The sequence below is a fragment of the Eulemur rufifrons genome, chromosome 3 (assembly GCF_041146395.1).
Source record: "Eulemur rufifrons isolate Redbay chromosome 3, OSU_ERuf_1, whole genome shotgun sequence".
In the NCBI taxonomy this organism is placed as follows: domain Eukaryota; kingdom Metazoa; phylum Chordata; class Mammalia; order Primates; family Lemuridae; genus Eulemur; species Eulemur rufifrons.
In genome coordinates, this window is record NC_090985.1 from 61210600 (window position 1) to 61229357 (window position 18758).

Genomic DNA, 18758 nt, shown 5'->3' on the forward strand with positions numbered 1-18758 from the left:
ATCCGAATTTCATGATTTGTGGGTTTTAGCTGACCTCTATTTTAAAATTATTTTATAGATTTTTTTTAAAGTAATTATTTATATCTTTATGATGTGAAGATAGTATAGATTATCAGAAAAGCATTGTGATGTCACTGAAGTAGAAAATTGTATACATGGTCACACTTGGTGATATTAGTAAGAGTGATGCTCTCCCAGTACACTTTATTCCATGCATGATTCCCCAATGAGCAATTGTATAATTTTGAAGAATTTTTTTGACAGAAGCCATTTTTCTAAGAAAAGGATGAGTCCTTTATTAACAAAATAAATGTATTGTCAGACATGAAGGATAAACATGTAATGAAGCATGGGACTATCCTATAATACAATAAATGAAGTATGCTGAAAAATACCCTGGTTTTCCCAAATATTCTTCTTACTTTACTTCAACTGCAAATTCACCTACTTATAAGGCCACACACATTTTTTCCAAGAGTTAATAGATAATGTATTAATATTACAATGTTGAGAAGGACTTTTTGTTGCCACAGAATTGGCACTAGAGTCCAGCTAGAAATAGCAGATGATAAGTACCCCATATCCTAAAGAGAGCCACCAATAATTGAGGCCAGCCACCTTCCTCCAAGGATTACTAAGAGCCTCACCATTTTTCATTCATTTAGTAAATATTTATTAAGTACCTACTATGTTCCAAGCAGTGTTCTAGGCACTAGGGATACAGTATTTACAAGACAAAGTCCCTATCCTCGTGGAATTTACAGTCTAGTGGAAGGGAAAGAAAGTAGTTCTCTCCTTACCTAGATTAAAGTCAAATGCAAAGACTTCCAGAGAGTCATTCACAGAGAATGGTGGTGCCCGCAGGAGAAGGATGTTGTCATCTGGTGTCCCAGCAAACTGCTTACTGAGCTAGTTAAATCTGAAAACTCACTGCTCCGGCACTAAAGCAGAGCTCAGTAAGCAAGTTCCTGGAAGTTTGAAGGGTATATTAACATAGACACTGATGCCTGCTTCTCTCCCAAAGATTTCTTGTAGGTAGGAGACTTCTGTTGGTAGAGCCAAGGCCTGCAGGGTAACTAAGGATCATGGTGCTAGGAAAAAAAAGACGAGGGGACCCCTCACCTTCCTTGGGTACCACTTGTCCCTGGAGAGTGTGGAGAATCTCCACGATCTCTGTGTTCTAAAAGAGGAGGTCAGAAATTATAATGCTGCCCAGGTGGCTTCCAGGCCAAGGGAGACAATACTTCACCCAGAGCAGGGGATGTTGGGCTGCCCCTCTGCAAGAGGAGTGGGCACCAGAATATTACAGACCACCACATAAACACACACACCTCCATACACACACCCCTTCTGTGTACAAACCACCACTAATCAACCAAACAAGAGCAGGACCAAGGAAACCTGCCCCACTGACATCATTTTCATAATAAAATCCTGTCTGCTTCCCAGCTCCAAGTACCAGAAGAGCTAGACCTTAAAAAGAGATGAGGAGAAGGTTCTGAATACAGACATCATCCCTCCCCACTGTAAATTGGTGCAAGACCATGCTGAGGGAAAGGGCAAGATTTATATTTAATATGAGATTGAAGTTTATCATTGGTCTGTCTTCTGAAAACTAAAAGTGACCAGAAATCAGTGAGATCTGCCCCAAGATTCCTTAAGGGATATGTCAAGGAAATTTGGCATAGCACAGATGAAAAAGTGTGGTTGGAGAAAAAAACATTGTAAGTTTATATAATAGCTCCACAAAGACTTGACTACCCAATAAGCTAGTTACAGATATATTTTAAGCACTGTTGTTTTTGTAACGTTTGTTGTTCCACAACAAATATTTGTCATGTGGTTAACTTTTTTAAAAAATTGAAGTATGTAAAGAAAGTTAACCACTTAATTTGTTAATCTCATTTATGACTTCATCAGTGTTTTCAACTATTTAAAGTGCTAAGCAGAATCACTGAGGTAAGACATCAGTCAAAGCTGATAAAATTTTTTCATCTGCCTTTAATATATACAGACATATTTAATTACTATTAGGAGTTAGTTTTGAGTTACATTTTGTTGTCCTGGGCCTAGAGTTCTAGAGCTGCTTATAATATAGGAGAGCTGGGTATGAATCAAGTTTTTCCTGATAGCAGGCAAAACTACTTGCTAGAAACCAGAAAGCATAAAAGGAATGGGTGTTCAATGGCCATTGAGGAATGCAACTGAAATTTCATCATTCCTTTTTTAAATGGGTGGCCAAGATTTCTCCAGGACAAGATAATTGTAGTTATGCTCATCAGGTTTTAGGTTATGTGCTAGATCCAAGAGGAAGTTAGTACCAAACCAATTATGTAACAGTCCAAACAGACACAAGTCTCACTTGTATGGGGAGGAGACATAATGTTTTATTGGTTTTGTCAGGGCGTATCTTTTTTTATACGTAAAGTTATGAAATCTATCCCAAAGGGCTATGTGGAAATATGTTTATTCTGGTAGAGAGGTTGTTATATAGAAATGTGCTTAATAAACATATACGCACTTATTTCATAAGGCCAATTATGGCTAAAATACATGAACACCTTATAAGTAAAATACTTCACTAGGTATGATCTGGTAGGAAAGGTGGGATTTTTTTTTTAAGTAATGTTTCTCTATTTTTAATCTGTAAACAATCTGTTTCACATGATATTTGGTTTTTGAAGTGTCTTTGTAGTTCTTGGGAGACCAAAGAAACAGCTCCTAATAGGCTCCAATCCAAATTTATGTTAGTGGGTTTGATGATGTCTTTGAGTATCTGTATAAGCACCTCTAGCTGTGTGACCTAGGTTTGGTCACTTGGTCTCTCTGAGTGTCCTCACCTGTAAAACAGGGTTGATAATATCTACCCACTAAGGTGATTGCTAGGATTAAATGACTTAGTGCACAAAACCGAGGAAAGTATACAATACATTGTAAATAATCAATAATGGGCACTTACCCCTTCTCCTTTGTAGATATCTGCAAGAAACAGTTTTCTCCCTTTTCTTTAGGAACGGAAATATAAACGTCTTAAGTTTCTCCTAGATGCGCTGAGGATAAACAGCCAAAACAAATGCTTTATGGTAGTTTCCAATTATAATCCCAGAATATTTACAGTCATTCATTCTGCCGAAGACCTGGACCATTCAGCTCAGGATAGGGTAAATAATGTCTATTTGGGGAAGAGGAGTCTGCCAGTAGATTTGATGTTAATGCACTTTTTAAGGTCACATTTTATAAGGGATTTACAATGAGGAATTTGCCTTTTTTCTATAGTATGAGTGTCAAGTGCCTGAAATTATCACTATCTTAATTATTTTTCTTAATCCATGTTTTAAATGTATATGTAAAGTTTTCTTTAAACACACTTGATAGTAGTTTGGATCAACTTGAAAGCTCCTTTATTGTATTCTTCTCAGTGCCAGAAATTAAATCAGGAAAATGCCTTAATAATGTTTTAATTTTGTTTAAGTACTATTATTATCCCTGTTGATCAGTCTTATTGACAGAACACCCCTTACCTGTTTATATATTTATACACACACACACACACACACACACACACACTAATCAGTGGACTTGACTGGATTTTTGCTAGTACTTTGGTGTGCTTCCTGTTCTCATTGTTAGTAAAATGAGTGTGGCAGCTTCCATGAACAGTGTTTTCTAAAACCAAACCAGATTCTGTTCAACACAGTAAAAAATTTTTAGCTAAAATGGAATATTAAGGGAAAAGGGAGTGTATTGTTCCAGGCCACAAACAACTCAAAACAGTCCGAGACATGCATTGGTAAATCTTACAAAATGCTATAGGCAATTCAGCATCAAAATTGCCATAGAAAATTATTGCTGTTAGCCATTCTGTTGATAGTTCATATTAGAATTGCTAGCAGATGGGAAAATAGATGAGTCAGGATACAGTATTAGAAATCCATATTTTTTTAATCACAGGCCACTAATAAGGTCTGTAGCATCTGCGAGATTTATTTAAACAGTTGCTAGGAAGAGTTTGTTTTCCCAGTAAACACAGCAAACCTTGTACAAGATTTTCTTGCTTGACTATTTGACTAAATGTGTTAACATTAACATGTAAGACCATTTGCTTCATTGCAGTGGTGTCTCATTTATTTTGACAGACTGATTATTCCAGCAACTTGTAGACCAATTAAACCTTGAAATGTTATCACATTTTTGCATTTTTTAAAAAGCAACCAAGATATCCTTTAGTAGGGGAATGGTAAACTGTGGTGCGTACAGACAGTGGGATATTTTTTAGCACTAAAAAAGAAACAAGATATTAAGCCACAAAAAACCATGGAGGAACCTTAAATGCACATACATTACTAAGGAAAAGAAGCCAATCTGAAAAGGCTACATACTGTATGGTTTCCAACTAGATGACATTCTTGAAAAGGTAAAAAAAACTACAGAGACAGTAAAAAGATGAGTTGTTGCCAGGAGTTTGAAGGGAGAGAGAGAATAGGTAGAGCACAGGGGATGTTTAGGGCAGTGAAACTGTTCTGTGTGCTACTATAATGGTAGACACATGTCATTATACATTTGTCCAAACCCAGAGAAACTGTTCTAAAAAATAGTCAATTTTTTTTAAAAAATTATCTATTTCTGCTATTTTTTGAGATTGAGACTTTTAAAAAAATCTCCCATGTAATTAGAACTATTTTTGATAAAATGGAAAATAATATAAAAATGTATGTTTTCCTGTGGAGATCTTAAGGCAAAATTATTTTAGAAAGTAATTCCATCATATCACTTGACTGTGGTAGTTTAGGTTTTTATAGTAGACTACATATGTAAACTTTTTTTTTTTTTTTTTTTTTTTTTGAGACAGAGTCTCGCTCTGTTGCCCGGGCTAGAGTGCCGTGGCGTCAGCCTAGCTCACAGCAACCTCAAACTCCTGCTCTAAAGCAATCCTCCTGCCTCAGCCTCTCGAGTAGCTGGGATTACAGGCATGTGCCACCATGCCCAGCTAATTTTTTACATATATATTTTTAGTTTTCCGGCTAATTTCTTTCTATTTTTTAGTAGAGACGGGGTCTCACTCTTGCTCAGGCTGGTCTCGAACTCCTGAGCTCAAACCATCCACCCGTCTTGGCCTCCCAGAGTGCTAGGATTACAGGCATGAGCCACCACGCCCAGCCTGGATATGTAAACTTAAAGGAAGTTCTAATTTTACTGACAACTCTTCCTGATCAGTAATAAGCAGCCTTTCAATACTTCAAATAGAGTTCAGAAATAATTCTAATTATTAAAAGTTTGAACTGTCAAAATTATCACTGGATTGATTTGATCTTATTTTCCATCTTATCACGTCGCTGAATTATTTGTGCTGCTGTTTTATGCAAGAGCTAGTAAATGAATTATTAATCTGCATTAATCTTACTTGGATTTTCTTTTTGAGATACTGAGAAATGTAATTTTTTGGGTATTGATCTGCAGTCTTACCTTCTGGATGTAATGTGATTAATTCAGGGCTATCATTGACAAAATGAGTTGCTTATTTGAACTGTCACTCATGTACCAAACAACATCAATTTTCAAACAAAGTGTTCAGTACTATTGAAAAGTAGTTTTGACTTTTTCATTTAACTTATAAGCAAGTATCCATCCATCCATCTAATTATTATTGTTGAGAGGTTTGGGGTATTTCTTTAAGTTTTATTTTTTTGTAAACAAACTTTTTACAAGAGCTGGGAAATCCTAGTCTACCAACTGACCTGAAGCTTAAAGAAGATGGCAGTTCTACCTTTTACTGAGCTTTTACCATTTATTCCGTTTTAAAAGACTGCTTTATAAAAATGTCATATGCAGGGTTTTCTATTCACTGTGGCCTTCAGAGCTGAATACTTAAAAAAATATTTTTCCTTTCATCTCAGTTTGATGACCATGGGAATTTCTCAGCAGCACACTCAATTTTGGTGACTTTAACATTTTGAACTTCTCGAACTGTGCTAGATTAAGAATATCAAACCTGATCACTTTGGACCTATATCCAAATAACATTTGCTACTTGGAAAATGACCAAGTTTCCAGTGCAATTTCATATGAGACAATTACTTAATTTGAACTTGCAGAATTTAAAAGTATGTTTGTCCTCTGATAGAAGGCAGTTAGCATGTTTCCACTCTCTTCTGCCTTCTTTCTTCTCTCTCCTCCTCTAAACTACCTAAGAAAATCTGTTAGGTTTTAATGAAAGAAGCACAAAACATTGTCATTTTAAGTCACTATCTAGTGAGTCAGAAATCGATACTTTGAAACTACTCTGAATCGGCCCCTCCTCAAGATATTAAAAGTCCAGCGGGATTCTGGGCCTTGTTTCCTTCTGAACCAGACAGAAGGGTCCCATACCTGAGCTGAGCTAGCTGCATCCCTTTATAACATTTCTTGCTGTGTCATGGATTTGGTTTCATTGATGGTCCAGTCTAGCCACATATAGGAAATGGGAATTGAAAGGTAAATTTGGGATTTTCTCTCATAAACTTGTGTACAGTATAGTAATTGAGTGCTAATAATCAATATGGTATAATGAAAAAAATGTAAGTCTTGACTCAAAGGTCAAGTCACATCTCTGCCATTAACCAGGAGTGTAACCTTGCGCAAGCTCTCATTTCCTCACTTAAAATAAGGAAGTTAGAGTAGATTACCACTGAGGTTCTCGTTTGCACTGAGATTTTGTGAAGGTTTAACTCATAACATAACCTTATAGTTTATGCTCTTGTTAAACAAATGACTTAGTCATAAACAATGACTTTTAACGATACCAGATCTCAAAATTTGTTTCTCTCAGGCCTATACAATTTAATTTACTTGATCTCAGCTTAAACCCTTTTATAGAAATTGATTTTATTCTCTGCCCTTACTAATATGTCTTGCCTCCTGATATTTTTCATTTTGAATGTCTAAGAAAAGTAAAATTTTTTGTGAGTTAAAAAAAAAAAAAAAAAGCTTCAGGTAATGAATCGTTATGAAACTCATCTTTTTCTTTGACTATGTTTTTGAAGGTGTGGGTTCTGCTTCCACTACCTTTGCATTCAAATTCTTCCTCCTACTTCATGTCAGTTGATTTATTCATTTAATCAAGTATGTGTCCTTCATGTTTGTAAAAATTGTCAAACCACAATATCCTTCCCCAGTGTTAAGGCTTGAAGATTTGAGAACCACTGTTAGTTGTACAGGTTCTATTTTATCATTAAATTAAAAACTAAAATTTATTAAGTAGAATTAGCCTAAAATATATAAAAGCCATTTCCAGATGAGTTATTCCTTTTTGTACATTACTCACATATAGTAAAACAATGTGTGCATATTTAAAAATTCTTCTGTTTACTGACTTACTAAATTTTAAACTCTGGCAAATGTAAATCAAAGACTTGGAACCCCAACACTAGTCCACTTCTGCATTTATTTTGGAATTAGTAAACCAGCATATAGCTACGATAATACAACTATATTGTGTTTTATGTATTGTAGAAATGTGGTAGGTTATGTTTCTTTCCTATATTTAAAAAATATATAAATTCAAGTCAACTTACCATAAGTTCTGTTGATACATAAACATAATTCTGAAGTGGTTTCCCTTTTTGTAAAGATTTTCAGGAAACCTGATTTTGATAAAGGAAATTTTTGTCACAATAATATTGATATTAATTTAGGAAGCTCAACTTTTCCTTCTAATCTTCTTATTAGAAACCTGATTTTGATAAAGGAAATTTTTGTCACAATAATATTGATATTAATTTAGGAAGCTCAACTTTTCCTTCTAATCTTCTTATTAGACAAAAAAAGCTCTTAATTTGGATTAACATTGTAAAAGGGTGATAGTATATTATATAATTCTGCAGGGCCATTTTTATCATTATGAGTCTCAATAAAATTTTATCTGGTTTGTGAATGTTTTTACTACTCAGACTTTGAGCGGTAGCAGTATTGTTTTCCAAGAGATTGAAAAAGCCACTTCTGCCATGTTTTCCTTCTCAAAGCATTTTCATGCCTGTGGGAGGCTTGATAGCTATAGAAACACCAAGCACTAAATATGTATTATTAGGGCTTAATCAGAAATCAAAACTCAACTAGAAGTTTATATCTATAAATCACAGTCTAAAAGGTGAAAAATTCTGCCAGTTAACCTCACTGGTTTTTTGTCTATACAACACCGTAATCTAGAGTTACTTAGAAACCTAACGATGTTGCTGTTCTGTTAACAAAATGAGAAGACCCTCCAACACAAATGCTAAGGTTTGGGGATTATTTTCTATTGGATACCATAGACAGATTGTAAGATCAGTGAGAAAACCTTCTTTTCCTGGATAATCTTCTCTTCATCAAGGGCATCAGTCATAGCCTAAATGTTGATGATTCCCTAAGTCTCTATCTTTAGCTTGGATCTCTCTCCTGACCGCCAAAACCCCAAATTACAATCCATATCTGATGTCTCCACCTTGATGCCTTACTCATATGTCAAACTCACCAGGACTAAATTCAATTTCATTAACTGCTCTACCTTATTAATAGCATCAATCTCTACCCCATTACCTAAGCTTGAAGCCAGAATCATCCTTAACCCTTCCTTTTTCCTGACCCTTCATAATCAGTCAGTCAACAAAGCAAGCCCTATCAATTCTACTTTCAGATCTCTCAAATCCTTCTCTTCTTTCCAATCTCCACTCCCATTGTCCTGGTCCAAGTTTATCTTCTCACTAGACTGTTGCTATAACCTGTTGATGCGTCTTCCTGCCTCTATTTTTGTCCCATGGCAATGCATTTTCTATACCTGCTACTGGAGAAATTTTTCCAAAGCTCATGTATGATCATGTCACTATTTATGCTCAAAATTATCTAGCATTTCTTTCTGGTCACAGAAAGTTTGTAACAACATGCTTAAGGCCCTCAGCCATCTGGCCTTGCCCTCCTTCCTGCCTCATCTTCTGTTCCTCTTCCCATGTGGACTCTTCTCAAATCTGAGCAGTATGCTAGACAGTTTGCAAAGATGCCAAGCATTCGTGTGCCTTGTACATTTCTGCTCATGTTGTTTCCTTTCTCCCCTATCCTGTTTCCCATTTTCTCAGCTTACTCGTCCTTCAATGAGTTAGCTATGCATGGACCTGTCTTGCCAGCTAGATTGCAGTCTCTTTGTGGGAGGTTCATCTCTCTACCTCTACTGTGCTTGGTCCATAGAAAAATCTCAATAAATGATTTAATCATTGAGTCCTCGAAGTTCTCCAACAGCCCACTTGAAGACATAGCTATATGTGTAGGCGTATACAGAAGTCAGATTTCCTGTAACCTCAACCTTACAGAGCCACAAATCTGAAATTAGATTTTTTAAAACAAATACATTAAAAAGTGAGCAAAAGACATGAAAAGAAACCTTTCAAAAGAATATAGACTAATAGCCAACAAACATGAAAAAATGCTCAACATCTCTAATCATCAGGGAAATGCAAATCAAAACCACAATGAGATATCACCTAACTCCAATGAGAATGGCTTTTATCAAAATGTCCCAAAACAACAAATGCTAATGTGGATGTGGAGAAATAGGAACACTCATACACTGTTGGTGGGACTGCAAACTAGTACAACCTCTATGGCAAGTAGTATGAAGATACCTCAAAGAACTAAAAGTAGACCTACCATTTGATCCGGCAATCCCACTACCGGGTATTCATCCAAAGGAAAAAAAGACATTTTATAAAAAAGATACCTGCACCTGAATGTTTATAGAAGCACAATTCACAATTGCAAAGATGTGGAAAATCCCAAGTGCCCATCAACACATGAGTGAGTTAATAAAATGTGGCATATGTATACCATGGAGTGCTACTCAGCCACAAAAACAATGGTGAACTAATGCCTCTTGTATTAACCTGGATGGAACTGGAGACTATTCTTCTAAGTGAAGTATCACAAGTATGGAAAAACAAACACCATATGTACTCACCTTTAAATTAGAATTAATTGATCGGCACTTATGTGCACATATGGAAATAATACTCATTGGACATCAAGCAGGTGGGAGGGGTAGGAGGGGATGGGTAAATTCACACCTAATGGATAAAATAACTTTGACTCAAATTGTACAAAAGCAATTTATGTAACTAAAATATTTGTGCCCCCATAGTATTCTGAAATTTTATAAATTAAAAAAATAAATACAGAGACTACGAACAAGTATGACGAGCTTTAGCACTGAAGCCATTCTCTGTCTTTCCTAAAACAGCCTCAAGCTTTCACTCACAACTTATCAAGTGTAATACCTTATAAGATTGTTTAACTTTTTTTCTGTTTCCCAATAGATGAGCAAAATTGATGTAGAGATAGAAGTGTATATGTCCAATGATGGCCAAAAAGAAAAGCTAACAGCTTTCCCTCAGATGAAAACAAGCCAAAAAAGGAGTGAGAAAATTATACATGATACAAATTAGTAATAGAGATTAATAATGACAACTTATCACCAAAGGAAGGTTGTTTTACGTTCTATGTAGTCTTTGTAGAAGGCAGTATGTTCTGTAAAATACTTTATATAAAGATTTTCTGTTCAAAATGATTGAGACAAAGTTTTGTCACTTAAAGAACTAGATTTAGGTACTTTATTAATTTACTTATATGGAACACCTAATTCCTTAAGGACACCAGATAATGGTTCTCTGATGTCACAGACCTATTTTTCATAAATTCTACATATTGAAAATATAAAAGTCTGTTAGAGCAGGAAAATTTTTCTTCTAAGTAGCTGCTTTCACTGAATTCAGTCCATTACTGTAATATAATATTCATAAACTACTGGCAGTTTGCCCCCAAGTAAAGGTAGTATAAAATATTTAGAGGAATATCTTTTTTTTTTTTTTTTTTTTTTTTGAGATAGGGTCTCGCTCTGTCAGTGGGCTACAATGCAGTATCATCATCATAGCTCACAGCAACCTCAAACTCCTGGGCTCCAGCGATCATCCCACCTCAGCTTTCCAAGCAGCTAGGACTATAGGCACACACTACCACGCCAGGCTAATTTTTCTATATTTTTGTAGAGACGGGATCTTACTTTTGCTCAGGCTGGTCTTGAACTCCTGGCCCTCAAGCAGTCTTCCTACTTTGGCCTCTCAAAGTGCTAGGATTACAGGCGTGAGCCACTACACCACGCCAGGAATATCTTAATGCAAAAAAAATTTAAAGTAATGATAATGGTTTGCTTTATGTGATATGTTCTCCTAATCCTAGAGTAACCCACTCCTTTGAGTCATTCATTCTTATTTATCTACCTTCTTTCATGTCATGTTGTTTAGCAGTATTGTTGGATAGTTTCTAGGAGTATGTACAAAACTCCAAAATCTAAATATTTTTTGTAACATCTGGAGTAAGGACATGAAACCCATGCGTTAAAATCAATTATAATACATGATCTAGAATCAAATATTAAATTGCTTTTTTCAAATTATGAATGTTATATAGAAATGCAGAGATGAGAAAGATTAACATGGGCTCAAATAGAGATGGTGTTGAAGAATTCAGAAGTGGAATTGGATCCTGTATAGAAGCAGCTGGGTACTTCTTTCTCAGGGAAATTTGGTTGTGTGGTCTACATCGGCCCTTCAATTCACCATCACCTGTTTATACAGTTCAGAAAGTTTCAAGTTTCCCTGTTGGCTAATTCTTTTATCCTCGCAGTGATTTGAATGGCACTGAGCATATAATGGATACATGATTAATATTTGGATTCAAAATTAATGAAGAAAGTACATAATGTAATACTATATATTATATATAAATGTACATTATGGCATAATATAAAAAGCTAGGTTCTTTTGTGATGTATGACTAAAAAATAATAGGGCTTATTTTACAAATGTGAGAACTTATACACCAAAGCGAGTGGTGTTGACCTTCATAATCATCATCACGGAGCCTGTACAATCCTTCCCGTAACACTCATTTCTCAAAATATTTTTGGAACTCCTTTTGAATTTCCTTCAGAGTCTGTGACTCATTCTTGTCAGTATCCTCAGAATCTTTCTCAGCTGAGAACGGATTTGAGTTTTGGAAGCAGAAGTCATGTAGGGCCAGGTATGGCAAGTGAAGTAGAGGATCAGCTGAGAAATGCTATTTTTGGTGACTGGAAGTAATGAGTGTGTTTTCTAGCTTGACTCATAAAATAACCAAAGACAGTTATCTTCTTAAAACAAAAAAGTTGCAAATTTTATCATTTTAAAACCAAGTGTAGTAGCATGCACCTGTAACCCCAGCTACTTGGGAGGCTGAGGCAGGAGGATCGATTGCTTGAGCCCAGGAGTTCAAGGCTGCAGTGAGCTGTGATGACACCACTGCACTCCAGCCTGGGCAATGAAGTGAGACCCTGTCTCAAAAACAAATTGGCCAAGCCCAGATCACAACTTACACAGCACAAAAAATAACAAAAAAGAAAAGAAAAGAAAAACCAACTCTGGATTACTCTTATAATTTTCTTGCTCCAGAATTGATCTTGGCTTCCTGAAGTCCAGACCCTGTTTTGACTGGCTTTTGGGGCCTCACCCAGCCTGTCTAGCCTTACTTTCAACACCCTACCAGAGTCCTCTTTTGAGGCCTTAGTTCTCTGGTGTCCTTAGTCCTTTAACCTAACACGGCAGGGGCCTCTCCTTGGGACTGCACACTGCTTAGAAGTGCACTCCTCTTCAAGGACCAGAGGAGTCCCTGCTCCCAGAAGGGAGGCTCTTCCCTGCCCAAATTACATCGAATTTATAGTGGGGCTCCTTTCTTTTTTGAGGGAAATTTGCTTCAAAACAAAACAATAGATACTGTCCCCAAGAAGATGTACACATGAACATAAAGAATTTTGCACATGAGAAGCTTGTTCATGGACTTGAGTTAAATAACTCTCACTATAATCTGTACCACACTCAATAGGGTTTAATTGTATAGGGCCTCGAGTTAGTCCTTAGCACATTGACTGCCACACTAGGAAAAAAAAAAAACTTTTTCCTTGGGGCCACAGTGTTTTATTACAAAAGTAGAATAAAAACTTTGAAAACAAAATGATCCTTTCTAATTTAATGAAAAATGTTATTTTTTGTTGTCTGTGCGTGAGTTATATGCAACTTGAAAAATAGTTCACATGGCTCCCAAGGTAGAGACATATGAGTTACATATGCTTCACAGGGCCCCGGGCTCAAAACTAGCGTGAATTAAATACAACTCACATGGCAGTTAATGTGTTAAATGTTTATAGTTGCTAGTGTTGCCCTTCCAACTGATTTCTGAGTTTCTTAAAAGCAAGGAATAGTTTAGTGCTTCTTTGTTTTCCTTATAGTACCTACGTAAGGTGCTGAGTATGTGACAGTGTTCTGTAAATCATTGCAGTTTAACAGATTTTTTAAAAACACCTGCCTGCTACCATTGCTTTAATATTCAGTTTTTAAAAGAGATGGAGTTTTAGATTTTTTTAATGTTAATGAGATAAAAGCCCAGTGTATTAGGTTACGTATTTCAGGGCATTCCATATGCCCTCAGATAACATCCCTACAAGATATTTCTCAGGAAATAATCCATATCTTGCTGTTTGACTTATAAATAAATCCAGTAAAGCTCAGGATGCCATAGATCCTGTTGTAGCAGAACAGAGTTTACTCCCCTTACACGCAGGACGGGAGGCCTCTCTCCTGTTACACGGAAACCTAGTAAAGGATGTGCTGCTGTTGTCCCAGTAGCCGGCATAGTTGAACTGTAATGTATATGGTGAAAATTGGACAGGCACTTCATTTTCAAGTTGGCCAAGCCCACATCACAACTTACACAGCAGTGCTTATATCAGGTTTGTGATATTTTGAATCCTAAGTTAAAAACCCTACTTTATCAAAATGCTTGGGGTAAAAATATTCTGTATAATGTAATTTTCTGATTAATGAGTGCTTGAAATTTAAGCATTTGGTAAAATGGAGGATAGAACAGCTAATTTACCCTTTATTCAGTCTTGTCACATTCTTGGGTGATTTCTGCAAGTGTTCGTGATTATTGTAGCACTCCATAGCTGGCAAAGATGGGAGAGATTGGAGTGAATATACCTGGAACATATTCTGAAAGTCTGTTGGCAATGGTGGATTTGCCTTTGTACCTTTTTAAAAATTGCATCAGCTCATTTTTCTCATTTGCTCTTTTCTAAAAGCATGAGGCTTTGATTGTTTTGTTGCAAATTACTTGAGGTTCTTTCAAGATAGGGCTTCTGGGTTCTTCAGGGAAGGAATTCCTCTTTTAATTGTTGAACCATACTTCAAAGATGATGTAAAGAATTTGCTGAAGTATTCATGCTAAAACTCATTAGACTTTATTGTGGATAATTTCACCATATTGTCTTCATTTTTTTCTATATCTAGTTAAAAAATCTAAGTTTAGAAGAACTACAGATGCGGTTAAAAGCGCTGGACCCTATGATGGAACGAGAAATAGAGGAACTTCGTCAAAGATACACTGCGAAAAGACAGCCCATTCTGGATGCAATGGATGCGAAGAAAAGAAGGCAGCAAAACTTCTGAGTTCAGTTTCTTCTCTGTTTGTTTAGCTATTCTGGAGAACAAGAAACCACTAAGAATGGAAGGAATAGTAAGACTTTTTTTAATCCCTAAGATTTATACTCCACCATTAGGCAAAGGTCAAAAACTGATGATGGTACATACCCAAGTAAATTCCCAAAAGGCTAAATTTATAATTATATCCACTCTGTTTTCACTCTTACATGATGAGAACAACAGAAATGTATTCTCTTTTTCTGTCAGCTGTATACCAGAAATAAAACTGGGTCGTAATATGAAGGCTGTGTGTAGAGACCTTGAAAATCCAAAGCTATTGTTTAATTGTACAGCACTGAAGGGCTTTATGTTACAATATTCTTTATTCCTATGTAGTAGCATATTTATTGTATCCCCTTAGGTAAACTTATTTATTTATGCTATTTCACTTTGTTTTGTTTTTAAAGGATAAGATCAGGATAGCTTTGGTGAAGGTAGGGTCATATTAATAGATAATAATGTGCAACCAAATTATCCTTTAAGCAGGGAGATATGGGGTATGTTCCTTGGTTTCCAAGATAGTTTTCCAATAGAAGCAAAGCAATAATGTCAGTAGTACTCCAATGGACTAGGCCTTTTTATACTGAAGCAATAATTCCATTTTTACCTTTTGAAATTTTGTTTAATCTTTTGATTTTTGATGTTTGGTACAAATAGAACTATATATATTTAGGTCCAACAGAGCTATAATGTTTAAAACCAAAGAAATCAATGGAACTCTTGCACAAAAAAGTGTGGTTAATATTTTGAAAGAAATGAAAACTTAATACAAATGTAATTTGTTAATATTGTTTTGTGTTTTGTGTGTAGGTCTAATAACTAAACTGAATCAAACTGTAATAACCTCATCAAATTTACTTCTATGAAAGTGTACCTTATTGTCACAGGACGTTTTTTGTTGATTTCATTTATTTTCTGGGAATTGGTAAATATCATGTGCCTGATGATAACACAATAGCAAAAACATTTTTACTGAACTGTGCAAGCCTTGGGGACTGAAAAAGAAGATTAAAATCATTAAAAAGAAACTCATTTCCACGCTGAATGAACATTTGTATGATTGAACTGGGACCAGTCGTTTCCTAAGCTACATATGGCCATCTTGACAGTGTTTGTTCTTTTGTGTGTTTAATTACTATGTGTAAATCATAAAGAGAAATAAATTTTACTGTGCCACCAAGCATATTTCATCTCTACATCTTTTTTTATACCTCGTGACCTGGACCCTGTCTTTCCCAAGCAAGGCAGGCTTATTAGTTAGGACGGGCTAGCTTATGCAATGGTGACAGCCTTCAAACTTTAGTGGCTTCACATAACACAGGTTATTCCTCACTCATGCTCCAGGCCCATCCTAGGTTGGCAGGGTGCCCTGCTGCTGTCATTCTCACCCAGGGACTCACTGATAAGGCCTCAACCATCTGCGGCATTTGTGGCCACCACAGTGAGGGGAGGAGGCACTGACAAATCTCATGCTCGCTCCAGCTGGCAGCAACACATGTCAGGTCTGCCACAACCCGCTATTCAGAACTGGTCACATGGCCACTCCTAATTTCAAGGGAGCCAGGAAGTGCAGCCTCATCATGTGGCTAGAGGGAGAGAACGGGAAATGCTGTCTGCCGCAGAAGGTATATCATCTCTGGAAAGCTTTCATTCCTTTTTAAAAGAGCATTTGTGCCCCAGGTAATGCCTTGAAGTGGCATTTGTCTCTGCCCTGTTGAGTCCTCACATATAATAAATTGTGTGATTGGATACAAATTATAAGACTGTAAAAATAAATAGTGATAGATATGAAACCTATATAAAGATGATTAAAAATGAAGATTGTATTTACAATATATGCTTCAGCTATTCATTACTGGAGTCTGTTTGGGTCAGTCAGATGAGTTGGTCAACTCAACCCCTGCCCATTTTTTCCTTTCTTAATTGTTTTTCTTTTCCACTAACCTGTCTTAATACCTTGCCTGAGTTGATGGAGTCAAATGACTGATTTGCTGTCATCCAGGCAAAACCACCTATGTGAAGTGGACAAAAAACCTATGAAGATGATCTCTCTCCAGTTTGCTAAATTAGAAAATTTATGCAAATTAATTCAATGAGGCCTGTTAACCACTCTTACTAATTCAATCTCAACAAGAGTCCTCCTTTTAATAATGTCAAATGTTCTAATCACATTGTAATTTTTATGTAAATATACCCTATTGTTATAGCTAAGCTTATTTAAATATATGTGCATGAATACACAATTAAGAGCAATGGGCATTGTTTTATTTTAGCATCATAGGAAACATTTTAGGACATCTATTTTAAAATTTTTCCTATCTTCTTATTTCCTGTCCCCGCCAATCAATAAAAGAAATTTAAGGTAAGTTTTGAAGACCCATAAGCCATGAAAGAAATCTTCAAATCTAATTAAGTCTTAATCATGATACTTAGGACAGAGAGTTTTTTAGTTATTTTAATGAGTCTTTCTTTAAGTCTTTCTTCTTTCTTAAGAAGAAACCTCTTATTTTAACCTTGGTTGCTGAGAACTTTCCAAAAATAGGTAAGTGTACTTTCTGCACACCCCCATCCTTTAATAAATACAGTATTGTCAATGTAATTGAAGCTAATGAGTCAGAGTTTCATCTCGCTGAAAAGCCAACATCATTGTATATATTGTCCTCTAGATGAGAAAATTTTTTCTTTGATTTAATGAACTTAGATGACTCATTTCTACAGACTTACAATACACTTAGCTTATTTTAGTATAAACAGTTTTATGTTCAAAATCTGAACTAATTTGGCCAATATAAATTGGAAAAGAAACAAATGGATTTTAAAATAATATCTATTATTTAGGGCACTTGCTATGTGTCAGACACTGTGCTAAACAATCTTATATACATTATTTATGTGCTTTTATATTTCTTTCCTCTGCTTATTTACTGAATCACATCCCCAGGGTTTAAAATCATGCAATACTCACTGAAGGATATGTAGTTCTCTAAGGGAAATTATATAATACATTAATAAGATGTTTTTAACTTAGTCACAGGAAATCTTTTCAAATTACTGACACATTAGCATTCAATTGGAATGCTATTTTCATTTCCTATCCTGTATGGTAAAGATTAGTGATTAAAATAAATTCTGAAAACACTAATGACGTTCTAAATAGAACGTCATTTAAAAAAAATAATTGGAGTTACACTGCATTACTAAACTGTTATTAGGCACAGCATTTAATTAGATATTTTATCAGAATGCTGTTTTGGATTACTAGGTATTCTTTTTTTGGCATGGAAGGCTAGGAATCCAGAGTCTCATGAGAACTTTCTCTTTGCTGTTTGAGCAACGTGCTGAGACCTGGACCCAAGGAAGTTTTATAAACATTAATTGGGTAGTCTGATGCCACTGAGGGTGACTTGTCCTCTAGGAAGTCACTCAGCTTCTTCCTGTTCCGTGCCCACACAAACCACCTTTGACCGCAGCCGAACACTTCCTACTTTTTGGGTCACAAAAAGACTCCAAGAGGGAAAGCAGACGACCAGCTTAATCTTGGGAAAACAATTACAAGTCCATGCTCTTTTCACACCAGACCATATTAACCAAACTCCCTGACACCAATATCTTCACTTTATTAAGCTACCTAAATAAAAAGTGTGATTTTTGGGGTCACTTTTCTGCTTACAGAATTTTGCCTATTAAGTTGAGGATGAAGTTTGCCTCCTGGCATTTAAGACCTACAACATACCTCAACTGACATTTACGACCTCATCTCCCATTATTTATTGCTTTATTTGAGCCCTTTCTCCCACCAACCTGAACCGCTTCTAAACTCATAATTATCTATCTTCTTTCTGAGTTGTAAAGTTTCTGAAAGCAGAGACTTGGTGTTTATCCATCTTGTTTCCCCCATAGTGCTTGCCAGTATATTAGATATAATTTGTTATTAAATAAAGTTTTATTGAATGCAATGAGCTCAAACAAAAAATTGTCATCATTAATCATACAGGTGCCTTTCTCCAGGTAATTACTGTAACAACAATAATGGCCCTTTTTTGAGCATCTACTAAGCAATGCACTTACGATAAATTATCTCACACCTTCACAAGATGCATCTTCCTTTTGATGAAAAAGAAAAGGAAGACTGAAAAGAAAGGATTGGAGAGATTAAATGAGGTCACAGCTAGCTAATGTCAGCGTGAGCTT

The 18758-nt window shown here is 35.8% G+C and overlaps 1 protein-coding gene across 2 annotated transcripts in view; it reads left to right on the forward strand.

Moving 5' to 3' along the window:
- Positions 1-15750, forward strand: part of STK3 (serine/threonine kinase 3) — a 283071-nt gene extending 267321 nt beyond the window's left edge. For both annotated transcript variants that reach the window (XM_069466183.1, XM_069466185.1), the window contains one exon: positions 14376-15750. In XM_069466183.1, the coding sequence (XP_069322284.1) occupies positions 14376-14534 (159 nt within the window). In that variant the 3' untranslated portion in view covers positions 14535-15750. The remainder of the gene's footprint in view (positions 1-14375) is intronic.
- Positions 15751-18758: the final 3008 nt, after the last annotated feature.